General features: G+C 40.7%; 1 protein-coding gene across 1 annotated transcript in view; it reads left to right on the top strand.

Moving 5' to 3' along the window:
- The first annotated feature begins 2089 nt into the window (after window positions 1-2089).
- ITPRID1 (ITPR interacting domain containing 1) overlaps window positions 2090-27737 on the top strand; it is a 73499-nt gene continuing 47851 nt past the window's right edge. The window contains exons 1-7 of the mRNA XM_059396618.1: window positions 2090-2267; window positions 3555-3603; window positions 3937-3980; window positions 13442-13493; window positions 16289-16375; window positions 18842-19044; window positions 22201-22775. Of these exons, the coding sequence (XP_059252601.1) occupies window positions 2108-2267; window positions 3555-3603; window positions 3937-3980; window positions 13442-13493; window positions 16289-16375; window positions 18842-19044; window positions 22201-22775 (1170 nt within the window). The 5' untranslated portion in view covers window positions 2090-2107. The remainder of the gene's footprint in view (window positions 2268-3554; window positions 3604-3936; window positions 3981-13441; window positions 13494-16288; window positions 16376-18841; window positions 19045-22200; window positions 22776-27737) is intronic.

Genomic DNA, 27737 nt, shown 5'->3' with positions numbered 1-27737 from the left:
GCCAAAGAGGACTTTTTTTTACTCAAAAGAGCCAAAGCGTGTGTAAAATTAAATAGCCAGAAATTAAATGCAATTCCTAAAGTTGATTTTGTCTAGTGTTATGCATCCTACTATACCAAATAAAAGTTAGAAATATAATCTTATCTGTATCATTTTTGCCTTTTATTATTTTATTTTTGTCTTGTGTTTGAAAAATTTTTTAACGTTTTTTTGTTCCCATAGAATATTCTGAGAGTTCACTTTCCTTTTTTTAAAAGATTCATTTATTTATTTTGGAGAGACAGAGAGAACCCTTGCAGGTGGGCAGAGGGAGAGAGAGACAGAGAGAGAAGATCTCAAGCAGACCCCCTGCTGAACTTATAGCCCAAAGTGGGGTTTGATCCCACAACCCAGAGATCATGACCTGACTTGAGCCAAAATCAAGTATCGGATGCTAAACTGACTGAGCCACTCAGGCACCCTCCAAAAGTTAACTTTCTAAAGTTGGCTGACTAAAAGACTCACTGTTAATTTAGATCTCACCTGTCCACCCCTTGCCATAATTTTTAAACAATTGAAATTTCTTAGTATTTGCTTTTTTTTATCATAAAATGAATAGCCATCACCATTGTCATTGATTTTTGCAGTAATTTACTATTGTAACAATAAATGTATATTTATACTTCAGTTGAATTACAGAATTCTAACGTATGAAGCAGGGAAGGAAACTCTCACTACCAATTGCAGCCAGAATGCTTACATATACTTAAAAGAAAATATTCAAATGTTTGTAATATATCTGAATGACTTGCCTCGATTAAACACTGATCAGAAAAGATGGTTTAAGTCACAGGGCCAGTGACTCTGGGTGAGTTTAGGGATGCAAGACATGCTGCTGAAATAGGTATTTGACTATTTAGTCATTTCTCTTAACTTGAAGCATAAATGAATGCAAATTCAAGTAGATGCCATGGAAAGGATTTAGTCAGAAAGTGTGGTTTTGAAACCGAGCTTTGCTACTTTAGCTCTATATGTATTTATTTACCATCTATTCTGTGCTGGGAATTCAGTCAAATACTGGAGACAGACTGATGAGTGAGAAGGAGGCCCTCTTTCTTAATGTCCTGATAATCTGGGGAGTTGCAACAGTTTACTCCTCTGCTCTAAGCTTCTGTCCCCTCCTCTTACCCTGCAAGCCTCATAATGATATTAACAAAGGTTAAATGAGATAATGGGCGTGGTCAATATTTCTTGAGCAGTATGCACAATATATTCATTAATATTCTAACTGTCCCAACCATCCTATCGGTTAAATGGTCTAGCTTACTAATCACAGGAATATGCTTGGGGAACACACAGATAAATAAGGCACAGTCCCTATTCTCCAGTGCCTGGTTTGACTGCTCATTATTGGGCTGTCTTGGGTATGCAACCCCTCTGCTTTTCCAATTTACAATGAAATTGTGGCAGTTAGATTGCTTCCTTTGTTGGCAATTATTAGATAATGGATGCATGGAATTCAGCATAGATTCTAGCACATCATAAGTACTCACTGAGGTCAACAGTAATTACCACTCAGTACAACTTATACCCAACAAAGAAATAAGAGAATGTAGGAAGATTATATCATTTACACAAGGCGACAGAGTTGCAGAGGTGAGACTCATGCAGGTTGACCTGTTGCCAAAGCCCTTATTTCTTACATTCTGGGTTCTCTAAAAATATTTTTATAGATGTAACGTTGGATAAACTTGAAGGATACTGATTATGTTAATCAATACTTTCGATCTTTCTTCCTGGCTGGAGTGCCTTCCCAGTCCACCATTTCTTTGCTCCCCGTCCACATTGCCGACCACCCAATTGGATCCACCAGAGGGTGGATGTGGCCTGACAACAGGCAAGGCCACATTAGTCCCCAGTCTCCAGCTGCTGCTCCACCAAGAGGAAACCATTCTCCCTCACCGAGACTGGGAACTCTGATCAGATGGGTGAGCCAAGCTCCAGAAGACTGTGGTGGCCTACGAGCGCTCTGGCTTCTCCTTCTCACTGAATCGAGAGCCAGAAAGCGGGCTCATGGGGTCTGATTTGTGTGTCTCCGTGTTTCAGTTTACCGAATTGCTCTCTCACAATGGCGGAGAGGTCACATGGTTCCAGCAACTCCCAAGGAGGCCAAGAAAAGAGCAGGAGAGAGATCCTGAGGTCCACCAAGAGGGTGTGGACTCCCCTCGATGAGCAGCTGCCTCCTGGCTCTGAGGAGGAAAGCCAGAGTGTCATCATCCCCACACTGGGTGAGAACAGACCCTCAGGGCTATTGAAAACATTCTGCTGTGGGTGCTGAGGGTCATGGGGGCTTGGCTGGGGACAGATGATTCTGGAACAAACACTTGGCTTTGAAGATCCAGTGTTCCTGGCAGGATGCTACAGACTTCTGTGAAATGGGTACTTCTGACTTCCACCCACACACATTCAAAACACACATCTTCTTGATGGAAATAGACCAACTTCTCCCTTTCTACTTCAAGGTCCCCTCATCTCAAGTTCCCCAGGACCCTGAAGGGGCATGGAATCCATGCCAGACACCTGACGCTTCCTTCAGAACATCAAACATTCTATCGAAAGTCTCTTTTTGCTGGGTCTTGCATGAAGCATCCGTAATAATTTTAATAGTTTAAAGAGCCGTAAGTAGGAAAACACTTTTCCCTCAGCAGTGATATAACTGACAGTATTTCTTCTTTGCCCACCATCCAATTCATTCTACCTCTCTAGAGTCCCTAAATTGAAAAATAAGCACCTTGCTTGCCTACTTGGCCTTTCTGGTTCACCAGACCCCTTGTGAGGGGCTAAGTCAGTTACTTCACTGTTCGGTAGGATAAAGTCAAAGAAAATCAGACCAGAGTAGCCTGTAGCCAACCAGAAAGGAAAGAAATATTTATTGGGAAATACTGATTTTCTATCCTCTCCTTTTTGCCCCTCCACTATTGGTTAAGCCAGTGACAAAGATCCACCTTAAAAGACTAGTGCCTTTTTAACACAGGATGCCTTTGGCAATCCTGGGACTGTAGTGCAATTTGTCCCTGGAATGAAAGCAAATTTGGTTTAGAACCTGGCAGAGAACTCCTTGCAAATACACATCACTGGCTAGCTGCCTTAGGTAAACGTGATTCAATAAGGAGAGGGTCCATGGTGATCTATATCCGACAAGAGAAAGACAAAAGTCTGGTATGCTTTTTCACTCTTCATGTTCACACTAAGGTAATTTAAAAATTATCCTGACATCTCTTGTACTTCGGTGTTATTCTTTTTCCTTTTCACACTTTCTCTTTTTTCTTTCTTTCTTTCTTTCTTTTTCTCTTTCTGTTTTGATGTCAGTCATTTGGCAAGTTTATACTTCATTCTCAGGAAAGACTGATTATGGAAAGCAGGAACTTTTGCCTTGGGAAAATAAATAAATATGCCTTCTAAAACAAGTGTGTAACTATGTAGGAAATAGAGCTATGGGTGGTGGCTGGATAATAGGGTAGCGTTATTTTAACTGGTGTGCTTTGATTGATGGTCTGTTTCTTTCCCCTTCATAGAAGATTCCAAACAAGCAAGTATTCAGCAGTGGCTGGACTCTGGATTCTTGTAAGTGTTTCTTCGTGCCTTTACACATATCTCTTGCAAAAATCTGTGAAAACAATGTGGGTAACTCTTCTGGGGCAAGGTGAGACAGGCAGGCCTACCTTTTCATTTTAACTGAGTGTATGAAGGATCTCTCTATTATTGCAAAAGTTATATATCAATTTGAAAGTACTCAACAGAATACTGTTCCAGTCCCTGGCTGTTGATTGCTTTTAAAAAGTCCCCCTGTAATAAAGCCTAGTTTTGCATTTACTCTCATATGTTTAATTAAAATGCAATTTAGTATAATTGAGTTGTACACATTGTTTGACTCGCAATATTTTTGTTTCTTTATAGGGTCTCTGTAAATGAAAACTTTCAGCAAGTCATCGACCACACTGGTAAGACAAGAGAACCAGAATCATTTAGGCTTCGTGGACCTGAGTAAAATTGTTAAAACGTTTATGTGAATAAATCTTCTTAAAATGAGAATTATCAGAGCTTTCTAGAAATGTAATGGATCTCGAAAACCATCCAGCTCAATTGCTTTGTTTGATATATAAATCAGAGTCTCAGGAAGGATGGGGTCATCAGCAGCATGTGGGGTTGCAAACCAGGCCTCTTGCCACATCATTAGCTCAGACTCTACCAGAAAACTCACTGGGTTCTATGAAGACATTTTGCAAGGATGTAATTATGGAAATGCAATAGTCTAACTTTTCCTCTCACTGTATGGTACTTTTATGTCTAAATCTAGTTTCTTTCTATCCTCCAGTCTCAAAATTATATCCTCCCTTTCTAATGGTGCATTTGTTCTCAAAAAGAACAGATGACTGAATCCTATGGCAAACAGTGAAAGTATGTATTTCTGACGCAGAGAATGTATCACACTTGTTACACTGAGATTTGATAAGAATATTATAAAAAGAAAAAGAAATTAATTGCAGATCTCACAGTTCCCACATTCTTTAAAGAAAATACTGTATTTCATAGAAATACAATTGAAAGATGCACTCACAGTGCCCCCTACCCCCACCTTGGCTGGCTTAGTTGGTGGAACATGTGACACTTGATCTTGGGGTTGTGAGTTGGCACCCCACCTTGGATGTACAGAGTACTTAAAAATGAAAGGAAAAGAGAGAGAGAAAGGAAGGGAAGAAGGAAGGAAGGAAGGAAGGAAGGAAGGAAGGAAGGAAAGAAGGAAGGAAGGAAGGGAGAAAAATACATTCACATATTAAGTACTACTCAGGAAAATGAAACAGCAAGCCCTGGCAATTATAAATGAAAGGCAACACTGACTGCAAGACACTTCCTGATTTCATAGACGTTAAAATGTGACAAAATGCGTGTTTTAAAACTGAGGAAACACCATAAATAATGTATGTTAAAAAAAAATGACATAAATTAAGAGTTTAATGATTAGAGGGGAAAACTATTAGTCTACTGGTTACTTACTTGGCTGGTTTTAATTATTTCACTTCCTTCACTGACATCTTAAATTAAGATTGACCACTGGCTACAAGCTAGTTTAAATTTAGACTTTTTTTATCTTTACTGAAAATAAAAACAAAAAACCAAGTATATCATTGAAATTTCCTCTTTCTCCAAGCTTCTTTATTTTTTCTTAATATAAAAGTTCCACAATCCCCACATCTCTCAAGATGTTTGCCAATAAACTGAATTCTCTATTTATAGTAGTACAGAATCAAGAAAAGGCAAGAACTTGGGGTGCCTGACTGGCTTCATTGGTAGAGCATGTGACTTGATCTTGAGGTTGTGAGTTCTAGGCCCACACTGGGTATTTATTACTTAAAAATAAAATCTTGAAAAAGGAAGGAAGGAAGGAAAAGGGGAAAGGGAAAGATATGGCAGGGAAGGGAAGGGAAGGACTTAAGAAATGTAGCCAGGATGAGATGTCAGATTCCCCTGATGTTTCATCTTGCCCAGGGCATGGTGGGAGGCCTGGTACTAACTCTGGGGTTGTCAGTAACTGTATTATTAAAAGCTTAATTTCCCAGAAAGAGACATCATGAGACACCATGGTCTTTCCACCTTTGAATCAAGTCGATGAAGTGTAAAGGCACAGACAGGAGGTGCAAAGCTGGAGGAAAGACGGGCTAGCCAGCAGAAATGCACAGTTCCCACTTGCCAGGTCCTTTATCTTCAGCGAGGGTTTTAATAATAATGGAGTAGCCTCTTACAAGTTTAATTGAGCCTTCACTTTTACAAGGCTCTTTATGATCTATCATATTTTAAACTCCGTAACCTGTGTGGGAGCAAGGCTGGTATTCATCTGAGCTTTGTAGGTGAAGATTCTGGGCCACAGAGTGATCAAGCACTGTGACTTGGGGGCCCATCTGGTTAGAAGGGGGCAGAGGAACTCGAAGCCCAGCGTCCCATCAGCCCTCTGCGTGCAGGTCACAGCCACGATGAGACCAATAAATGCGGAGTTCAGAGAAGCCAGCGGTCATACTTAAAACATGTGGAAACTAGAACAGGACAAGCTGGTAACCTGAAGGTCGTGGTGAGGGTGGCAAGGAGAAGAACTGTGGTGAGATGAAAAGAAACTGAAGAGAAGAGAAAAGAGGGGTCGCGACCTGAGGGAAAATCCCAGAACAACTTGTGCAATCCTAGCATTACCCAGAGTGGTACATTCATTCCTAGGTAATTTGGTACCACTGACTCGATGGCTTCGAACAGAAATTTGTTCTCTCACAGTTCTGGAGGCTGGAAGTCTGAAATCAAGGTGTGGCGACAAGGTCATGCGCTTTCTGAAGGGTCTAAAGAAGAATCCTCCCTTGCCTCTTCCTAGTGGCAAGTGGCTCCCCAAAATTCTGGGCATTCCTTGGCTTGCGGTGACAGTCCTCTTTTCTCTGCCTCCATCTCCACACAGCCGCTTTTCCCTGTGGGGGGAAAGCTTTTGTCTTTTCATAAGGACATAAGACCCACCCTAATCCAGTATGACCTCACCTTTACTAATTATATCTACAAAAACCCTATTTCTAAATAAAAGACACAATCTAAAATGAGATTTCAGGGGCGCCCGGGTGGCTCAGTCAGTTAAGCATCTGCCTTCAACTCAGGTCATGATCTCAGGGTCCTGGGATCGAGTCCCACATCAGGCTTCCTGCTTGGAGGGGAGTCTGCTTCTCTCTCTGCTCCTCACTCCACTTGTGCACGCTCTCTCTTTCTTCTCTCAAGAAAATAAATAAAATCTTTAAAAATTTTTTTAAAAATAAAATAAGATTTCTGATACAGAAGTTTGATTCAACCCAGTACAAGTAGAATATATTCTAAGGCTGGTTTCCCTCATTGATCATGCCTGAGCCCTTCATACAATGAAGCAGCAACGAGATCCAAGTGGTTGCTCTTCTTATAGATGACACAGGGCCCTCTGTAGGAAGCATTCTAGTGGCCTCCAGGTCTTGGACTGAGTCCCAAATAAAATGGGAAGGGGGTAGTTGGCATAAGGCTTTAGGGGTCCTATTGCTGAATTCCTTGTGAGTTTAGAGATGGCCAAGTTGGGGTGTTGGCCTTTTATGGTGACTCTGGCTTTCATGCTGCTTTGTGGTCACCTAAAGTCTCATTTTCATTAAACTAGAATCTGGCCTGGGGCACCTGAGTGGCTCAGTGGGTTAAAGCCTCTGCCTTCGGCTCAGGTCATGGTCTCAGGGTCTTGGGATCCAGCCCCGCATCGGACTCTCTGCTCAGCAGGAAGCTTGCTTCCCCCTCTCTCTCTGCCTGCCTCTCTGCCTGCTTGTGATCTCTGTCTGTCAAATAAATAAGTAAAATCCTTAAAAAACAAAAACAAAAAACAAATAAGCAAAAAATTCCTAGAATCTGGCTGGCCCATTTCCCATTGTGCTCAGTACCATTATGCTAGATGAAAGCCTTAACTCTGGGCACTTCAGCATCTTCGTCAGGAGAACTAGGAGGGGAGAGAAAGGAATATGTGTGAAGAGCACACAGCCTAGGTACCTCACCTATATCATCTCTTTTACCCAAACCGAGATCTCCCAAGGTAAATATTACAGTCACTAACTTTTGCAAGCAGGAAAATGAGACTCAGAAAGGTTAAGTAACTTGCCCAAAGTAGGCCAGTGAGTAGGTAAGGAGGTCAAGATTTGAATTTGAATCTGTCTGACTCAGTAGCCGCATTGCCTCTCCAGAGGCCCAGGTCATTTACGCTGTGTGCTACTCACGGGAGCCCCCAGCAGGAAAGCAAGGCCTGCATCTATCTCGCTGTGAGGAAAGTCAGAGGGTGAGCATTGTGGCCGAGTTTACTGACTCTCCAGGTCACCTGGCTCTGATGCACCTGTCTTCAGAGCCACAACACAGTCCTCCGGGATTTACATTTTTTAAGAGTAGAACTAATTTTTTTATGTAAAAAAAAAAAAAAAAAGGTGCATCAAATAATTCCTCTGAAAAGCCACATGAAGGTTGGCTGGCTGCTTGCCTCCCATGACTCACTGAAGTATTTCACAAAGGATGGTGTCTCGCTGTCTGTCCTGTCTTCTGACAAATATTGGCCATCTTGGCTGAGTGGTCTGGCGGTCTTCTTAGTATCTCCAGAGCCTTGTCTGCTCTGTGCACGTGGGTGACTTATAGGGAAGACCCTTATGGGCATCCTTCCATTTTTTGGCTTTTCTCTTTCTGAGAACCACCACCACTGGTACAGATCGGCTCCTCATACTTGTCACCAACAACAGAAGCAAACGCAAGTTTGATTCTCAGTTTGTGCTCTCTGAGGATCTGTGGACATTTCTATAACCACAAACACAAAGGACAGTCAGAACCTCTTTGAGGTCAATTGGGGTGCTAAACGGTACATGGCCATGGATGTGAAGGCCTGTCTTAGGCTGCTGATTCTTCCTAATCCCAGATTCCATATTAAAACTATGTATAAGAAAGCCTAGGGAGAGAAGTTGGTCTTTGACAAGCCCATTTCCACCACCAAGGAACAAATTAGACTTCGACACCTTTGCCCTGTGAGAGTACATTGGAATGACCCTGCTGGGGTGGACACCTACATGAATGCCTGTGTCACTGGGGAGCTTTATAAAATGTGTTCTTGTTTAATATCACAGCCACACATAACTGTGAGGGGAGAAAAAACAGATCCAATGTTTACAGAAAAAAAAAAAAAGTTTTTGTCAAAGATCGCCTTGGATGCATTGATTACTTGGTGGGTGGTTAATTTATTTGTCCTTTTGATATTTAGATATATCTTCTCCAATCCCCAGAGAGGTCCTTGAGCAATAAAATTACCCTTTCCAGAAGGAATTTACTCAATAAGAACTACAAAATCAAATTCTAAAATCTGTGGCCTAGAAGCTGAGGTCGATGCAAATCCAGTTAAACATAAGAGATGCTCCTTTAATCCTTATCAAACAGAAGCACCCAGAGCAAAGAATTGTGCTGGTAGAGAGGCGCCTGGGTGGCTCAGTCAGTTGAGGATATGACCTTGATTTCAGCTCAGGTTGTGATCTCAGTGTCGTGAGATCAAGCCCCATATTGGGCTCTCCACTGGGCATGCGGTCTGCTTGGGATTATCTCTCCTTCGGCACACACTCTCTCTCTAAAAAAAGAAAGCACTGTGCTGGTGGAGAATACAAAGATGTAGAATGCATGGCTCCTGCTCTTACATATGTCATGCTGACTTCCCAGGACCGTTGCAATCTTAATATAACTGTGCCATGTTTCACAAGACCCTCTTATCTTATCCCCTTTCATTGCCATCCTGATGCTTCATCTTTCTTCATCCATGCCTCCTGCCATAAAGTCTTTCTTGTTCTGTTCTCCTCTTGCTTTCTTTTGAACCATGCCTCAGGTCCCCCATTCTCTGTAAGGGGCTTCCTGACACCCGCACTAAGAGCCTCAAGTTCTCTTCTGCACACCTGCCACATCCGTGCTGGGTTCCACCCATATGGTACTTGGCCCGTGCTTCCTCAAATTATTAGGGATACGAGCGGCCTCACTAACAAAATTGTAATTCCTGCTGAGGTAGGAACGATCTCTAACACATCTGATTTCCCCAAAGCTAGTCAACAAAAGACCTTCGTACAACTAGTCCATAATGAAGCTGATGTGAGTCAGATTGGGAAATCTTCAAAGAAGAGTGACTTGAGCTAGTCAAAGAGCAATGTGGTTCTGAAAAAAAACAAAGAGGCAAAGGAAGACAATGTCACTTGGTTCAAGGAGCTAGAACAAAGGCACAGAATGAAAAGAAAACCAAATGTGTGCAGGAAAGCATATAGAAGACGGTCAAACTAGAGAAATGGTTTCATGCTGGGGAACAAAGGTGGAAATTCTTCTGGTAAATAGGTTGTTGTCTGGTTGTAAACGCCTTAAAATCCAGAAAGAGGGAACCACACGATGTATGACGATCATCTCAGGTTCTAGTCAAAGGAGAGGTAGTCGTAACTGGGGTCTGTGTTGGGAGGATTTCAAGACCGTGTCTTTGTTCACCTGAACAGAAGGTCATGAATAATTAGTGATAGTTGCCATAGGTGCAGCACTGGGGAATTGAACCAGGCGTGTTACACACTTGCCATGTCTATTAGAGTGAGTTTTGAATGGTTTCTGAGGAGAAAGATGACAGATTCCGCTGTTTATCTTGGTGAGAGGAAAGAAGGGGCACATCTTGGGAAGACGCTTTTGAGAACTCTCGGGCTTGAGGTCTCTGGGGCTGGGGCTCCACGCTGGAAGAAAAAGGAGGAGTCAGCTGCATCCGGGAAATAAGCAGCTAGGCGAGCAGAGAAGAGCAGAGTATGGCTGCCTACAAGGTCTTGAGGTTGAGTGTCAGGGAGAAGGAAGAATCTTTTATTTTGTAAGAGTGTAGATTGAAATCATAAACAAATTGGGAGAAATAAACGCTGCCGAGGGCCTCTGCTCTGCGTCTTGGTCATGCAGGAGTTAAACATACAGAAAGCTGCAGAATGCTATTATTTTAGAGCCCTGTGAAAATGTAATTTGATTAGTCTATTGGACGATATTCCAAAGAACCAAATGTCTTCCATGAATCAGTCAGAAATGCTTAGGAAAACCAAAATAAAAAATGCTTTCTAAGCCAATAAAGGTGCTAATTAGTGCCTTCTGCATATCTCACTACATCTTCCACAGTAATACAGTTTGCAGGGTTAAGTGTGGTGTCTGCTGCCTCAGATGGCAGAAGTCCACCTCACAGTCGGGAGGGCGGCTGGAGACTCAGAACTGGCATTTTAACCCATGCGATGGGATGTAGTGAGTAAAGCGGAGAACTTTTTTTTTACTTTGATTCTCTTCCAACTCAACCCTTATGAGCCTTGAGCCTTGGGGAGAGGAGGACATTATTATGATTCTTTCTTTCTTTCTTTCTTTCTTTCTTTCTTTCCTTCTTTCTTTTTTCTTTTTTTTTTTTTCTTCATCCATCCACCATTGCTTTTAAAGAGTAAAATCTGGTTTTAAAAACCTACTAAGACTGTCATAGAAGGTGAAAAAAAAATGGAGAAAAATAATGAGACCAAACCATTAGAGATACAAGAAGGAAGTAAGGAGACCCTAGCAGGCAGGGCCTTATGGGATGGATACAGGCACATTTCGCAGGTGTCTCGCCTTCAGCCTGGAGCACGATGCCTACAGAAGCTTGAGGAAACGCAGGGTACCAGGAGCAGTTTGTCTGTCCCATGGTGACATTCCCTAGGTGTCAAATTCCTGTGCTCAGAGGCAGCGGACTCAAATGCTCCCGGGAGCCAGGCGGATAACCGCTTACGAACCAAGTGAGTAGGATGGAGGCTGCACATGTGTGCCGCACACGTGGCCTCCGATGCATTGCTTTCCCAAGAGATCTGGGCTGACACTGCCTTATCTTCGAGTTGTAAGGAAATTCTAGGAACCCCAGGACTGGAGAGAAGTGGGCTGCCAGCTGGTGCCTCTTGGTTCAGGTTCGTTATTGAAGAGGGACAGAGGGAACAAGGACCCAACCCTGACAAGCCCAGGAAGTTTATCTTACAAATTAGCAAAGTGGAAAAACAACTACAACTGAACTAAACTAAAACCCAACAAACCCTCCAACAGGCAAGGAATAATACTTTCATTCTGTCTTGTGAGACTCTCAACCGCTTGGCCCAGCACTGGAAAGGCACATCGTGGGTTTATGTTTTTCACTCCCTGTGACTCTCAGGTGACAGAGTTCTATTTGTTCCATAGGGCAGAGATTCATGGAAACTGCACTCTCGCTACCTTTTAAAACTATAGTTGTGTGTTCTGGGCTTAGTTAAGTACTCACTGTCTGCCCATACCTCATGATATGCTTCAAGTTTTTATCTTTCTAGACCAGTGTTCTTGTCCCATTCAGCAGGGTCACTGAGCCTTTGAAAAAACAGCTGGAAACTACACATGTTCTTATCTCCACCCTCAAAATTTGGCACTCAGAGCCAAGGTCACAGATACCTAGAGATCTGTTCATAGTATCCTACCCAGACAAGAACTCTGGCTCTAGACTGAGGAGCCCTTTATTATTTTCAACCTTTTTTTTTTGTATGTTTCAATCATTTAGGCTTGTTTTTCCAAAATTTCTCCCCACCTGCATGTATTTCTTACAGTGAAAAATTTATACTTTCTCAGGGGAGTGCTGGGTGGCGACATTTCCAGTTTTATACATGTCACACATTCGCACCCAGAAAAAGCCACTGTGAGAGGAAATGAGAAGGCTGGTGAACTTTCGGAGGAACTGGCCCATGTTCTGAAGGTTTCCCTCTGCATACGTCTGCTGCCGTAGCATTACATCGTGACACAGATCCTGAAGGCTGCCACAGCTTGTTCCGGAGCCTCCTAGTACTGAGCTCTTCTAGTCTGTCCTCAGCACCACTAACCAAGCAAATGGACTGTTAGCATCGTCTCTCTCACATTTATTCGTGTGCTCAAAATCCATGTCCCGACACATACACATATAAACTCCTCTTTCTGGTTTTCAGATAAGCTACGGACATGCTGTTGGCAGTGTGGTGTTTTGAAAAGAAACAACAGCAACAAATAAAAATAAACTGTGGCATCCTGCTGGCCGTGCGAAATACATTTAATCTCTCTGAGCCTCAGTTTGCTTCTCTGTTAAGTGGGGATTCATAATACCTATTTCATAGATTTGTCGTACGAATTAACAAGGATGGTGCATACAACATGCTTAGTCCACTGCCTCCTATAAAGTTAACATTAAATAAATGATGCTGTTATTGCTATAATCAATCACCAAGGTGACGATGTATTCCCAGACCTGCTACTTTTGACTGCGTGATCCCAGGCTTATTACTCAACTCCTATGAGTCTGCTTCCTAATCTGAAAAATCAGGATAGGTCCTAAATTTAAGACTGTCATGAGGACTAGGAGATAGAAATGCATGGCGGGTGCTGGACAACAGTGGGGTCCTCCGTGTATCCTTTTGCTTGTCCCCACACTCACTCCTTCATCCTGTGGACCATGAGTGAGTCTTCCAAAATGCCCTATGCTCTCATCAGACTTGCTACAGACATACTTTGTGCTTGGCCACACCTCTTTTCCTTTTATCAAATTCTACCCCTTCTTAAAAATCCAAGACACGTACCAGTTTCTCCATGAAACCTTTGCAGGCTACTTCCTTTGCCACCGACTTCCATCTTGACTGAACAAGTACATTTCTTCACGTTGTTGTCACACCATTTAGCCATTAATTACATTCTGTCTTGTTCGCTGCAGGGATGCCTTCTACCTCATGCTGATACCATCTCAGATACGGAAATCAATCCCATCTTCATTCAGACGAGGACCAGAAAATCTTCTATCTTAAAGGAAATGAAGCTTCTTAAAAGAAATGAAGCTTTGATTAATTCCAATCTTTCTTTGTTACAGTTTCTTTACATGAACAAGAAATGGTGCACATGACCGTGGAGGACTATATGAGGTAGGTGGTGGGACCCGTGTGGCTTCACTCGAGTATTTTAGAGCCACATCTTTCACAAATGAAATGGAAATGAGGAGACTTCTTAATACCACCATGGAGCTTGGGATCTTGTCACTGGTTTAGCTACAGCACCCACGATGCTTTCACAACCCTTGAGAGAGCTAGAGGTTCTTTCAATGTCATAAAAGGGTGAGCAAATTCAATCAACGAACGCTGGCATAGGGGTGGGGAAGAAATTTAATTAAAACACATGCACGGGGTGCCTGGGTAGTTCAGTTGGTTAAGCGACCACCTTCAGCTCAGATCATGATCCTGGAGTCCCAGGATCGAGTCCCACATCGGGCTCCCTGCTCAGCAGGGAGTCTGCTTCTCCCTCTGACCCTCTCCTCTCATGCTTTCTCTCTTTCTCTCTCTCTCTCTCAAGTAAATAAATAAAATTAAAAAAAAAAACACATGCATAAAAGGCATTTGACTATAAGACAACTGTCCAGAAGAACCTGTTCATGAAAGAGTTGCTTTCGTATTCTCACATAGTCAGTGTTATTCATCACCATGCTCTTCGCTGGGCAATAAGACAGTTGACTTCTGAACAACATGGCTTTGAACTGTGTGGGTCCACCTACATGCAGACTTCTTTTCAAATTCAAGTATAATTACCGCACAGTTTTGGTTTTTGGTGTACAATGTAATGACTCACTAATTCTCTACATTTCTCGGTGCTCATCAAGATAAGTGTACTCTTAATTCTCTTTCACCCTTCCTGGCACTCACCTCCCCTGTATTTAAGAGTCTGGGACTTTATGTTTATCTTTTTTTCCTTTGTTTGTTCATTTGTTCTGTCTTCGGTTCCACATATGAGCGAAATCACATGGTATTTGTCCTTCTCCAACTGAAGTATTTTGCTATGCAGATTTTTTATAAGTAGAATACATTACTATAAATGTGTTTTCCTTTTGATTTTCTTCATAACGTTCTCTTTTCTCTAGCTTACTTTATTGTAAGGACAATTTTTTGTATATGACATATAAAATATGTGCTAGTTGACTCTTCTCAGTAAGGCTTTTGGTCAACAGTAGGTTATTAGCTATTAAGTATCAGGGGAGTCCAAGCTTATACATAGATTTTTGACTATGGTGGGGGTCAGTGCCCCTAGCCCCCATGTTGTTCAAGGGTCACCTGTGCATAAGATTTCCAATGTTACAGGTAGAAAGCAGTGAGAATCTCTTAATATGAAGATAGACTAAGTCTCAAGGTGGTGCCTGACAGTGGGGACAAGAGCATCACCTCAAAACTTAATAGCCTTGAGAATTTTTGAGGCCCATCCCAGACACTCTGAGTCAGGGAATCTGGAAGTAGGGTTCACAAATCTGTGTTTTTGCAAACCCTTCAGATGATTCTGAGAAACATTCTGGTTTAAGAACCACTATCATAGACTGTGAGCTTTTTGAAGCTGGGAACTCTGTTCCCATGCCTCAGCCACCCTTGCATTTTCACCATAATCTCAACTCACTGAAGACCAAATATTCAATACTGTCTCTCTGTGAGTCCCACCAATTCACAATCAAAATGCTACTTTGTCTGTCTTCCCCTCTGAGCAGATTAGCTATTTTTGTTGCCCACAGAATCAGAGAGCCCTAAGGGACCCTAGAAGTCTCTCAGGTAACTTTCTCATTTTGTTGAAGAGGAAAATGAAAGCCAAGGTCAGTGACTCACTTCTGCTCTCCTGGTTTGCTTAGAACTGTGACTCTACAGGGATTCTCCTGGATCCTAGGCCTGCAGTTTCTGAGTGGCTCTGATGAATGTTACAAAGGGAGGTGTGATCCTCAAACCCAGAATGAAACAGAAATATGGCAGGCTTAATACAAGCTGAGGGGAGGCAATACATAAAAGGATATCTTCTGCATCTCGTCAGGGCTCCCAGCAAACTCAACCCTCTGTTAAAACCAGAATCTTTATTATTCAGAAACATATACTTTCTCCACCTTAACGTGGAGAAGCAACTGAACGAAGAGGCAAAGACCAGCTATTCTGGCCACCTGTGGGATGAGGACTAAGGCAAATTCAAGACAACTTTGTCTCTTAGGGAAACTTGATATCTACATGGTGCTCTTTGCTTAATTCCAATCTCGTGCCACCTAGCTGTTATGACTGAAGAGGATGGATGTGTTGATGCTGTATCCGAGCTCTGTAACACTGAACTATGTGACAACAGGGTTTCATTCTGTTTGGAAGTGCTTCCAAAGGACTTGTAAGGCAGGCCTCTTTGGATAGAGTGACACTTTTTTTTTGTGGTAGTAGAGGAGTTGGTTACTATTGCATATGGATGGCCCCCGGAGCCCAGGAGACAGCACTGAAAGATTGTGAACCATGCAATATGGAACCTTTCACCATTATGGGAATTAAGACGGAGTCACGTCAGTGACGGCTCACCGTACCTCTTTCACCACACAATTTTAACTTCTTCAGAAAGTTGGTGCCTAGCAGAGCTGTGTTCCTGAAAGGTTCCCCAATGATTTGCCATCTGTCAAAAGTGAGACATTCTGTCACCTTTATAATGAGCACTAGCGGGCACCTAACACTTAAATTCTCACACCTTCTGTAACAAGACACTCTTGGAAAGAGGAGCAGCTTCTCCACGGCATGCTCTCTCTTCCTCAAAGGTGTGGCCATTATGGGATTATTAGAAATGAGGAGGAAATGCAAATGTTCGCCCTGGAAGGGAAAGATTCACAATGATCTCCCAGGGGACTATCTAAATCAACACAGCTCATGGTTGGTATTTTCCCCAACTGTAGATCTCTGCATCTGTTTTCAGAAACTCCCACCCTTTCCAGAGGGACCAGTTTCAACTCTTGCCATTCTGCTGCAAGTCTCCCACAAAGGTATGTGATTTCCAGGCACTTGTCAACCAGAGAAATCATTCAGTGTGACAGTAGATTTTATGAAATTATAAATAGGTCCCTGAGAAATAACTTGTTGAATGAACAGATGAGAGAATGAATAAAGGGTTTTCAAAATTCCAACTTGCAAGAACAAGGTAAAAGATTCAGTGACATCGAACTAAATATCTGTCCATGGGGAGATGGCCAAACAGACAATTGGCCAACCCATTTTATGGAATTCTATACAATGATAAAAGGAATAGGCAGAGAGAACTATATACATTAGCTTAGAACAATCTTTGAGTCATATTTTTCAGGAGAAAAAAACAAGATGTGGAAAGACACCTAGAGTATGCTACTATTTATAGATTGAACCAGTGACAACTAGAAAGCATATATGTAACAGAAAAATATCCAGAAGGATAAATATAAATTTAGCAGGAAAGGAGTCAGGATTGATAGGTGTAATGGCTAAAGGGAAAGAGAGCTTTATGTATAATATAATAATTTTTTAACAAGGTGAATATATGTATGTGTTTCTTGCATAATTAAATATAAATAAGAAGAGTTAATGATATTAAAAATATGTTTAGTGACAAATCAATCAGTAAATGCATTCTTAGACATGAGGTTGTAAGCCTCTGAAAGGCAGAACTATGCCCTATTCCTTTTTGTGCCATGGGTGACGAGCAGAGAGCATAGAATGTGATAAATGTTCAATAAATATTTGTATAAATGAGCAGGGATAAAAATGTGTACAATGAGGTCAATATGATCACAGATTAAACCTTTCAGATGCAATTTAGATTTCTTGCAAGAATTTTTTTCTCCCTTGAAACTTTTTTATGTTTTAAGATATCAAGGGATGGGGAGAAGGAGGGCGGGGAGAGGGGGGTGGGATTATGGACACTGGGGAGGGTATGTGCTATGGTGAGTGCTGTGAAGTGTGTAAACCTGGCGATTCACAGATCTGTACCCTTGGGGCTAATTATACATTATATGTTAATTTAAAAATAATAATAAAAATTAAAAATTAAAAAAAGATACCAAGGGATTGGTACCCCTGTTCTCCAGTTATTCCAATGATTAGGATATCCAACCTCAGCCATTTTAGCCCTCCAATAAGAGTTTTTGGCTTGTCTTTTCTTCCTTGATCGATTCGGGAAGCAAAGCACCCGATCTCTATGTTACATAAGAAAGTGTGAACGTGATGTTGGGTCATGTGTGGTAAGTGGGCCTGCCCAGGGAGACTACAGGTGACTGTTGCTCAATGTGTGAATGGCTAAATAAATGAATTGTAATTAATCCAATTTAAATGATGAAGTCATGAAAGTAAATCACCCAAACTATCTCAAATAAGCTCCCTAGGGTTGCGTGGAAAGTATAGGCAAGCAGGGACTTGCAACAAAAGAGCCAAGCAAACCTAGAAAAACCTTATCAAAAGTTCTGCTTCCCATACGGTCCATGAGTTCTAAAAGGTCAAGAGCACAGTCACCAAGGAGAAGGTCAATAATTGGGAAGAGTTGGTAGACATAAATAGAATTTCCAGATAACCAAAGTTTATTATTTTAATAATAATAAACTGAGTCAAACTAAGCCAAAACTAAACCAAACGAAGCCAAAACTGAGTCAAACAATTTGAAGAAACCATGTCTTATTTCTCACCCATGTCCAAAAAAACCGCAAAAAACAAAAAACCAGAACATATTTTCATTCTACTTTGGGGCTGAAAATCATTACTTGTATCAGTCCTTGGAGTCTGCATTTCACACTATGGTCAGCAGATCTGTGTAGCTGATGAGGCCCCCAGACTGACTCGTTTTAAAAACATTCTTTTTTGGGGCACCTGGGTGGCTCAGTGGGTTAAAGCCTCTGCCTTCAGCTCAGGTCATGATCCCAGGGGCCTGGGATTGAACCCCATGTCGGGCTCTCTGCTCAGCAGGGAGCCTGCTTCCTATTCTCTCTCTCTCTCTGCCTGCCTCTCTGCCTACTTGTGATCTGTCTGTCACATAAATAAATAAAATCTTTAAAAGAGAAAAAAAATTCTTTTTTGAGTTCCACTCCCTACAGGTTTTTGGTTTTTTTCTTCTGTTTCTTATTGCCATAAACTAGCATTTCTTTGTGGTTATCAGTGTATCGCTTCTGGCTTCTGACCCACAATCTCCCTGCCCTACCTAACTTAACATTTGCCTATTATGAAATGGAAAGTCAGGTAAATAAACTCATGGCTCTTGCACAGGAAGTACAGACAAGCAGTCCCTGAGTGGGAGTGATGGACTGTCCCTTAAATAAGTATGTATGAGCTCTGGTAGACACACCATCTCGTTGTCTATTTAGATTCCTCTTTACTCAGTTTCTGGAAGACTGGGGCAGGAGTGGGGGCAGGAAGGGCAGGTGACTAGAAAAAAGACCAGATTTTGTTAAGTGAACTGTTACCGGATAAAGATATTCATATTTTTACCACAGCATTCCTGAATGGCTGGAATTTTGGGAAGAAGATCCGGTGGAGATTCTCTTGGATCTGGGGTTTGGTGCAGATGAGCCCGACATCTGCACACAAGTCCCAGCCAGATTTCTGGGTTGTAGCTCAGCCGCCAGAGGAATCAACATCCGGGTCTTCCTTGAAGCTCAAAGGCAGCGAATGAACATTGAGAACCCTGACTTGTACAGTAAGTGGGGGCTGTGTGGTTTCTGAATCTCAGCAATGGGGCTGAGTGTCCAGATGAGAGTCACAACATTAGGAGGAACTCTCTGGAAAATGTGTGCTGTAGCAATCACCCCTTTCTTGCAGCAGCCTAGAACAGAGAAGTGTCTGCTTCAGGTTCATATGAGTGTTTTGGGGAAAGGAGATCTCTCCATGTTGTCCTCCTATGTGGACTTGGCCCTGTCATCTGGAATGTCACTGGTTGCAGTAACAAAGGAAAGGTAGAAATGGAGAATCATACTTGACTCTTACCTCTTTTTGTTCAGAATTTACCCAGTGGTATCATCAGATTTATTTGTCCATAATCAGTCACATGGCCACACTTAACTCTAAAGGGTTCAGAATGTGCCATCTCACCATATGTCCCGGGGCTGGGGAAGCCATACCACTGAACAGCACTAGTATATACCATAATCACATACCCTGGAGGCAGAGGAACCAGGAGCTGACAAATCTTATCACCAGTCACAAGGTAAAACCTTAATTTCCTCTTGTCTGAAGCTAGGAACATTTCTTATTCCACTATGAGCTATAAGTGGTAGGTGTGAAGCTGTCACATCTCCAGATTTGTGGACTAACTCTGCCTAACCCTCTTCATTATCATGCATGCTGCTATTTTTTTCCCCAACTGGCGGTCAATGGAATACTTTTCTCTTGGAGGTTACCAGGATGTTCTTGGAGTGTTTGTACTATGCTCAAGTAACTTGGGGGAAAGATACCTGGCAGTTGAACAGGTTTATTTAGTTCAGAATTTGCTTAATATGCCAAAGTGCACTCTCAATCTCCTAGAGAAGATGCCAGGCAGCATTTTCAAAATTATTTAAATACAAAACCCCCTCTTGGAGGAGCACTGAAGAGCATCTCCTCCATGAGATAGACTTAGCAGAATTCTGGACTGGAGAAAATGCCAAAATTCTGTTTCTGAAATACATTCTTTAAATAAATTCATGAAAGTCAAGTGAGATACAGTGTTTTTCTCAAACAAATATCTCAGATTTTTCATTTTAGTCTCTGTTTCCCCATTTTCATGTGGGTGAAATGGGTCTCAAATCTCAGCAATGTTATTTTTTTTAAAAAGAGTATATATATCCCCAAAGGTGTTGCAATGACATGTTTCTTTACCTTTTAGAGGAAATTAGTATCCTTTGCTGTCTCATCCTCCAAGCCATAGGGAGATGCAAGTTCTTAGATCAATTCTTTCTTTGGAAACAATAATAACACTTCTTGTTATTTGGGAATTGTTTGACCTGAGCTGTCATTTTGCAGATGAAACTGACACACGGATTATAGAAGACCCAGGAGATGGTCCCTAGTCTTGTGATTGTGCCCCTACTCTTATTTCCACCATCAACACTGTGCTAATAATGCACACTAACAGTTCTCACTCAATTCTTACCTGGACACTTTTGATTCAAGAAAACTGAGATGGTCAAATGTAAAACAAACAATAATAAAATTAGTTGGTTGTTCTAAAAACAGAAGGGAGAGTATGTCTCATTCAGAATCACTAAAATAGCTTCAAATTCAAAGGGATGACAATCAATTGGTTCATCGCTCAATCTTCCCAAAGGCAAAAACAAACAAGAAATGAAACAAACAAAACAAAACAAAAAACTCCCACACATCTAATACCACAAGATGGTGTTCTTTGAATTAACCTAACCAGTTAAATGGATAGATTTTATTTTAGTCATCCATCCTGCTATAGGATGGATGTTAAGACAGTCATAGAAGTACAATTATGATTCAGTCATACCCTGGGGCTCACAAAAAGAAGGTTTAGTTTCAACTAAAAAGATTGCATTCTGAAAATGCAATCAGAATGTTTCTAAAAATACCCAGAACCCAAGAGTTCCTCTTGGTCTTAAAAGAATGTCATGATCTTCTGCGAAAAGTCCATCACAGTGTTTAAAGTAGAAGGATCAGTAGTCACTGCCCCCCCCCCCACCCTTTCTGGTGAAGGGATCAGGTAGGTGGAAGGATTTGCTCATGGGAAAGTCAGTAGCATTGCTCTGCTGGTGCAAACAACAGAACAGAGGCCAGCGTCCTTACCCACCAATGTGACCCTTGACCACTGCTGAGCTGTGCAACCTGGCATACTATCACTGGGCTTGAGAAAAAGGCTGTGTAATAAAAGTAAAAGGTTTTTTTCCCCAACATTTTGGTTTTATTATCTGGAGATTTTTTTTTTTTTTTGCTATTTTCATTCAAAGTGGCAATGTGTCCCACTAGCTGCTCTGGGTCCCATCCATATGATAATGAGTCAACACTTGCGTATTGTCTAAATGAGCCATCCAGAAAGACTTACAGGTTGAAGAGCTGGTTCATGTAAAAAGGCAAATGGATTTTCACATTAATGGCTGTTTTCTCTTGGATGGTTAAGGACAATATATTCCTGTCCTGAGACTTAAACATTTATAACTCTAACTACTGGTATTTGTACAACATTGTGCTTTCTACACAGATGTGAGGGACATATAGATGGGTATTATTACCCTCTTTCTCCAGATGAGGAAACTGACCATTTATTATATGCTTGACACAGTTGCTAGGCACCATATTTCTATTAACTCATTTACTCTGACATCACACTTGAAGTCATTGATTGACCTGGGATTTGGAACCAGGCCTTCTGACTCCATATTGCATGATCATTGCAAACTGTAAGTGACAGTATAGGTGGAGATGATGAAGGTGATGATTAGGATATCTACCACATAAAGCCATGGAGGAATACGCAAGTTCACCCCATATGAAAGAGCTAGGTTCACTCTTTGTCATTTAGTTTAATATACAAGATTCAGATTCATCCTCGCCTATAGTTTTTATGAATACACACATAAAAACTACAGGCATATATGAATTTAAATATTTATATTTATATTTAAATATAAGAGGTGTTCTCTTTCTGCATGACACAACGGCATCTCCTTAGGTTGGGGAATCACCTCCATAATAACCAGTGGCATGTATTGAGAAAAAGTTCAAGAGCTTCAAGAGCTTGTAGTCCATCTGACCTTGAAAATCACATATGTCACCAACTTTTTCACTTTTTACTACATTTATGCAGTTTCATGGAAAGGACCCAGTCTAAAAATTCTGTGTTCATTGTATTGTTCAGGTCGTTTCCAACAGCTGGAGATCCTGGACCAGGTAGCCAATGCCTTCTCATCTTTGCTGAATAATGTTAACATCCTGCAGAACAAAGATGAAGAGGAAAACAGAGGGGAAAATGTGGAAAGAACCTCAATGAGTGAAGCCAATGGACATCGGAAGAGAATGGGTAAACTTTTCAAGAGAACTTCAAAGCAGAGCATTAAAAGAGATTGTAGCCCAGAAGCATCAGAGTCACTGAAGATGAGGGGCAAATTTTCCATCACCTCTGCAAAATCAGGAGGGTGTGGAGCAGAGTTATCAGTTGTGACAAACAACCATGACCAAAGCCATTTGTTTCCTTTGGCAGAACACTTGTCTCTCCAAGCCTGCAATGATTTGGTTCCCTGTCATGCTCCCCAAGCTCTTGTGAGCAAACAGTGGCCTCGCTCATCCACATTGGCTAAGAGGGCTCCTCTTTCCTGTATGTCTGAGGGCTCGGTCAAGGACAAAACTGAAAAGGTACACTCCATTCAAACTAACAAGCTCAAGAGCTTGTCTCATCTTGCAAGAGAAGCACTGGACTCCTTTGAATTGGAAGAGGTCAGTGTTATTCCTACGCGATCAACTTCTAAGGGAACAATCCTCTCCAAGGCATTTTCTGCCTACTACATTCAGTTGATCCCTTAATCTTTTAACTTCCTCAGAGTTTTATGTTATTGGTCCAAACTCCTATTTTTGTTTTGTTTTGTTTGTCTAGGACATTTAAGGCCATTCTAGCTTGCTTCCATCCACTCTCTAACTTCCCTTGTTTCACCATCTTAGAGGGTCAGTTCAGCTACTTCCCACTCAATGAAATTGTCCACCACTTCCACTCTGGGTTCTCATAGCCTTGGTAGGGAGCACTTGTATAAGAGAGACCATACATGTGTGTTGATGATATCTCCCCTGCTGGTCTGTCAGCTCCCCAAGGACAAGGTTTTGGCCTTAACAAGATGTGTCTTGGAAATAGTTTCCCCATGATGCCTCATGCAGGGTCTTGGACAAAGAAGTAGGGACTTGGGTTTGGTTTTGATTTTACAGGACTAGTATTTTATTTGTTTGCTTGCTTTGGAATTTATTGATAGTCACATAACTTGACCTCCCTTGCACAAATATATATATTCACCATTTTGTGCAAAAAGAAATCACCACATCAGCCTCATTCCTAGGCCAATACACCTTTCTGGGGCTGATCCCACCTTCTTCAAGCGTCCATGCCGTTGGCATCGTCAGCCTCATTCTATGCCACCCTGACTCAACTCCAGAAAAGTATGAATGCATTTGAGACTGAGGCGTAGGGGTATTTCTCCCATTTCTGGTTCTCCCTGGGCTGCACCCATGACACAGCGCCCCTTGGCATGGCTTTTGTGGGTTGATTGAAGTTCACACATCACGTGACTTCTTGCCTCCATCTTTTTTATCACATCTTATGCTGCCTGGTCACCATACATTCTGTTCTTAAAACATGGGCGTGAAACATGTGACAGGGAAAAGATTATATTTTTACAGACCCTTTCCCCATTCGTACCTCTTCACACTGCCTGTTTTCTCCTCTCCAGACCATTAATTTCCCATCCACCCATGGTGAGAGCCTTGTAACCCCACAGGCTTCTCTTTCCTGAGTGGGAGAAGGCTAACATTGGTCAATAAAGAGTTTTTGTTCAACAAAACAAGAACAACAACATATTTTGCAATGTGCTCCTTCATCTTTACCTTCCCTCACTTGTGCTGATTTTCACTCCCATTTAGAGGACACCCCCCTCCACTCCTCAGTCTTTTAAAAAAAAAATTACACATTTTCACACGTTTCTCTACTCTTTAATATAATGACAAGGAAGAACAAAAGAACAAAAGTTTCCCCTTTATCATGTAAATTATCCAGAAGTGGGGCAGGATATTTTTATGGAAATTCCAAGGTGGGCCCACCTTTCCTTTGAGCCTGGGACAAGCAAGACACTCTAATGAGTTGGGGGTGGAGGCAGACTCTTCCCCCAAGGGAACTTCTGTGCAGTGACAGGGATGGGCACAGAAACCAGTAACATGCAGGGAGAGGCCCAGCTCTACTGGTAAACTTTTATATCACTCTAGACATGTCTGGAATATCTGCGGAGCAAGAAAAGAGGTTCTTAACCTGCCAGGGGACTGAGAGGACCAGTTAACTTGGGGGAAGTAAGGCTTACCCATTGCCCTAAAAGAAGAAGAGAAAGTAGGTGAATGTACCTATGAGTAGCCCTCCCCAGCCAACAGAGATAAAACAGTTGCCTCAAAATACATAGCTGTCAATGCTCCTAATACGTATGTATATATGTTTATACGTGTACATGTCTTATGTTCGAAATGATTTCAAGAACCTGAAAATATTTTTTAAAAGAACTTTGAAATATTAATCTGAATGTAAACCAGTAGCCTACAAATAGATAAAAATTACAAATGGAGAGAAAAGCAGACCTTTGGTCTCATGCCCTGATTTGAAGATCAACTGATGTGACACTGAGAAATCTTGCAAAGATTATTTAATTACCAAGTTAATACTTGAAGTTCTCTAAAGAATATCAAGAAAATCTGCAATCCATTTGTCAGTCTGTTATATCACCTACTATCTAAACAAGAAATGTCACCATCTCCAGCCTGTTGGCAGGCTGCACAAATGCTACTGTCCCTTACAAAGTTTTTTATGCTTCAGGCTAGACTGAGGAATATAATGTCCATTAGATACTACCTATATGTGAGAGTACAGGGAGAGATTATATGATATTATGCTGTATCATATTCAGCATAAAAAGACTGAGAAAAGAATGTCAATTCTTTCATGATACACTTTCAGATATTCATAAAGGACAATTATTCAACGAAAAGTGATCTAGTAGTGTATGTGGAGGTGGGAAGAAACCCAGACACCAAAATGAAAGAAAACAAACTCATGTGTTTTTAGGCATATAGTGGTACTCAGTAAATATTTATGAATGAGTAAACCAATGTGAAGAGTTTAATAACATTAATTTAGTCAGTGGGTGGCATCCATAGAGAAACAAAATATTCTGTTGAACTACATAGCCAACTTTGTTTATGGTGTTTCTTTAATATTTGCCCAGTTTGGTGTGTGCCAGAGGCTGTCTGTGTATCTAAGGCAGAGAGAACGCCCAAAACAATATAAAAGAAACTCACTACTTGAATTTTGGTTTTCTAAAAAATATTTAAAATATTACATCCTCATCCCAGTCTGGGAAAAAAAATGCTTGTTTCACTCGATATCAATGGATGAGTAAATGAAGTTTGGGTAGGTTACATCTTAAACCGGAGCTAATGCCAGGTTTAATAGTCATTTTTTTAATGGCAAATTTAAAAATTCAATTATAAGAAATGAAAAATATGTGTGAAATTGGCAGATTTTCATGGCATTTAAAACATGAGCCAACGTCCTTAAATATCTAGCTATCAGAATTTCAACTGGAATTGGCCAAAATTTTTCTCCAGATCAATCTATGATGCTTTCCCTAACATCCTTTGGCAATATTTGGCTCACTTTTCAAAACTATGATTTTAAGAAAATTATGCATAGATTTTTTTAATGCACAAATCAACATATTTTTGTGTTGAAGTTTACTTAGTAAAACTGAGTCTGTTCCTTTCTTTTTAATTCCCAAACATATTGAGCATTTAATACTGATGAAGCATATACAATTGTAAAGTCAAGGTAAGATGCTTCTTGATATCCAAAATAAAGCATTTTAATCTCCCTCTGACTTCCATACAGGGATCCTGCTGTCTAGAACTCATATGTGAGGATATTGCCCATATTATTAAACAATGCCAGTTGGCATCCTGATTAGGTGGAAAATGTTTCCAAAGTTAATAATTATTTCTTTAATTTTTAAAAATGTATTAGTTAGTTTGGCTCAGGCAGAATAACACAAGAATACACTCAGTTTTCACTTTAAATTGCTGAAATTTTGTTGTTTGAGGGTTATTTCTCAACACGTGAATACATACTTCACATCACACTAAATGGGCTTTTCTCCATGCTAATGATCAGAGCAAAAAAATTTTCTTAATTGTACTTAAAAAACTCCGTGATTAAGGCTGGTTTGAGTTACAAAACTAATAAAAATACTGGTAAGAAATATGTCTAATTAATTATAAGTATGAAGCAACTTTTTTGAAGGAAAGCGATGAAAGATTAAAAGGAAGGAATAAATAGTCTTTCTTACATCATTGGGCTATGTCCTTGTGGTCCTCTCTTCCTGAGTTAGAGGTCATTTTTGGCCACATGTACCATAATGTTTAAATGTCCTTTGATTCAGCTTTCACTATACAGACATCAGTCTAAATAAATATGACATGTAGAAAAAGATTTCTGTACAAGGATACTCATCTCACCATTATTAATTACTTTTATTTGCAAAATTCAGGAAATAGTCCAACATTAGGGGAACCAGTAAGCAAATTAATGTAGCTTCCAAATATGGTCTATTGTAAAGTCATTAAAATTGGTATTTTCAAAGAAATCTTACAAGTGAGAAAAAGTTCCCCTTTTAAGTTTTGAGTGAAAATTTTTGATTATATAACTACATTCAGAAAAAAAATATTAAAAAAAGAAATATTCTTGCAAAAGAATGTGCAAATACACATTTCAAAATATTAACAGTCACTGTTTTCTTTTTTGTGGGTTTTTTTTTTAATTTTTTTAATTTTTTATAAACACATAATATTATCCTCAGGGGTACAGGTCTGTGAATCACCAGGTTTACACACTTCACAGCACTCACCAAAGCACATACCCTCCCCAATGTCCATAATCCCACCCCCTTCTCCCAACCCCCCTCCCCCCAGCAACAAACCATAAGTGACTCTTAATCTCACAAAACAGTCACTGTTTTCTTACCTTCTTTAATTTTTTTATTTATCCAGCTTCTATAGTAATCTATATTATTACTTGTAAAGAAATATTTATTATTTTATCTATAACTTTACTCACAATAGAATAATATTTATTAATTTCTGTAAAGAATTTTGAAAGAAATTCTGCTCTATCAATTTGGAAAACCAATTTTCTTTGAGCTGTCTAAGCTCCGTATAGCAACTGAGTTGTGAATTTTCTGAATTGCTCTCCATAAATTTACCAAGTCATAAATAAATCCCTTAGAGAGATAAAATTAAATGTGGAAAATAACTTGCTTTCTCCAAATATATTTAAAGCTCTTTAAGAGAAAAAAAAACTAGAATAATAATAATATTATTTTTTCTGTTTTACTCAAATGCTTCATCTTCCACACAGAGTCTCTGTTCCTCCCACTGGGAAGTGATTCCCCCATTTCTCTTTCCTGATCTCCTTTAGTTCCTTTAGTCTTTACCCTGAGTGCCTTGTACATGCCATCTGCCTACAGAGGACTTGTAAGCTCTTTGAGTTCAGAAGTCATGGTTAATCCTCTTAGCAGTAGCCAGAAGGCAATCATTATATGTTGATTAAACAAATGAAGTGAATTTATTATGAAAGCATTCCTAATGAGATTGATGTATTTTGGT

This window comes from Mustela nigripes, chromosome 4 (assembly GCF_022355385.1).
Source record: "Mustela nigripes isolate SB6536 chromosome 4, MUSNIG.SB6536, whole genome shotgun sequence".
Classification (NCBI taxonomy): domain Eukaryota; kingdom Metazoa; phylum Chordata; class Mammalia; order Carnivora; family Mustelidae; genus Mustela; species Mustela nigripes.
Note: the sequence above shows the minus strand (reverse complement) of the source record. Positions and strands in the feature narration are given on the sequence as shown.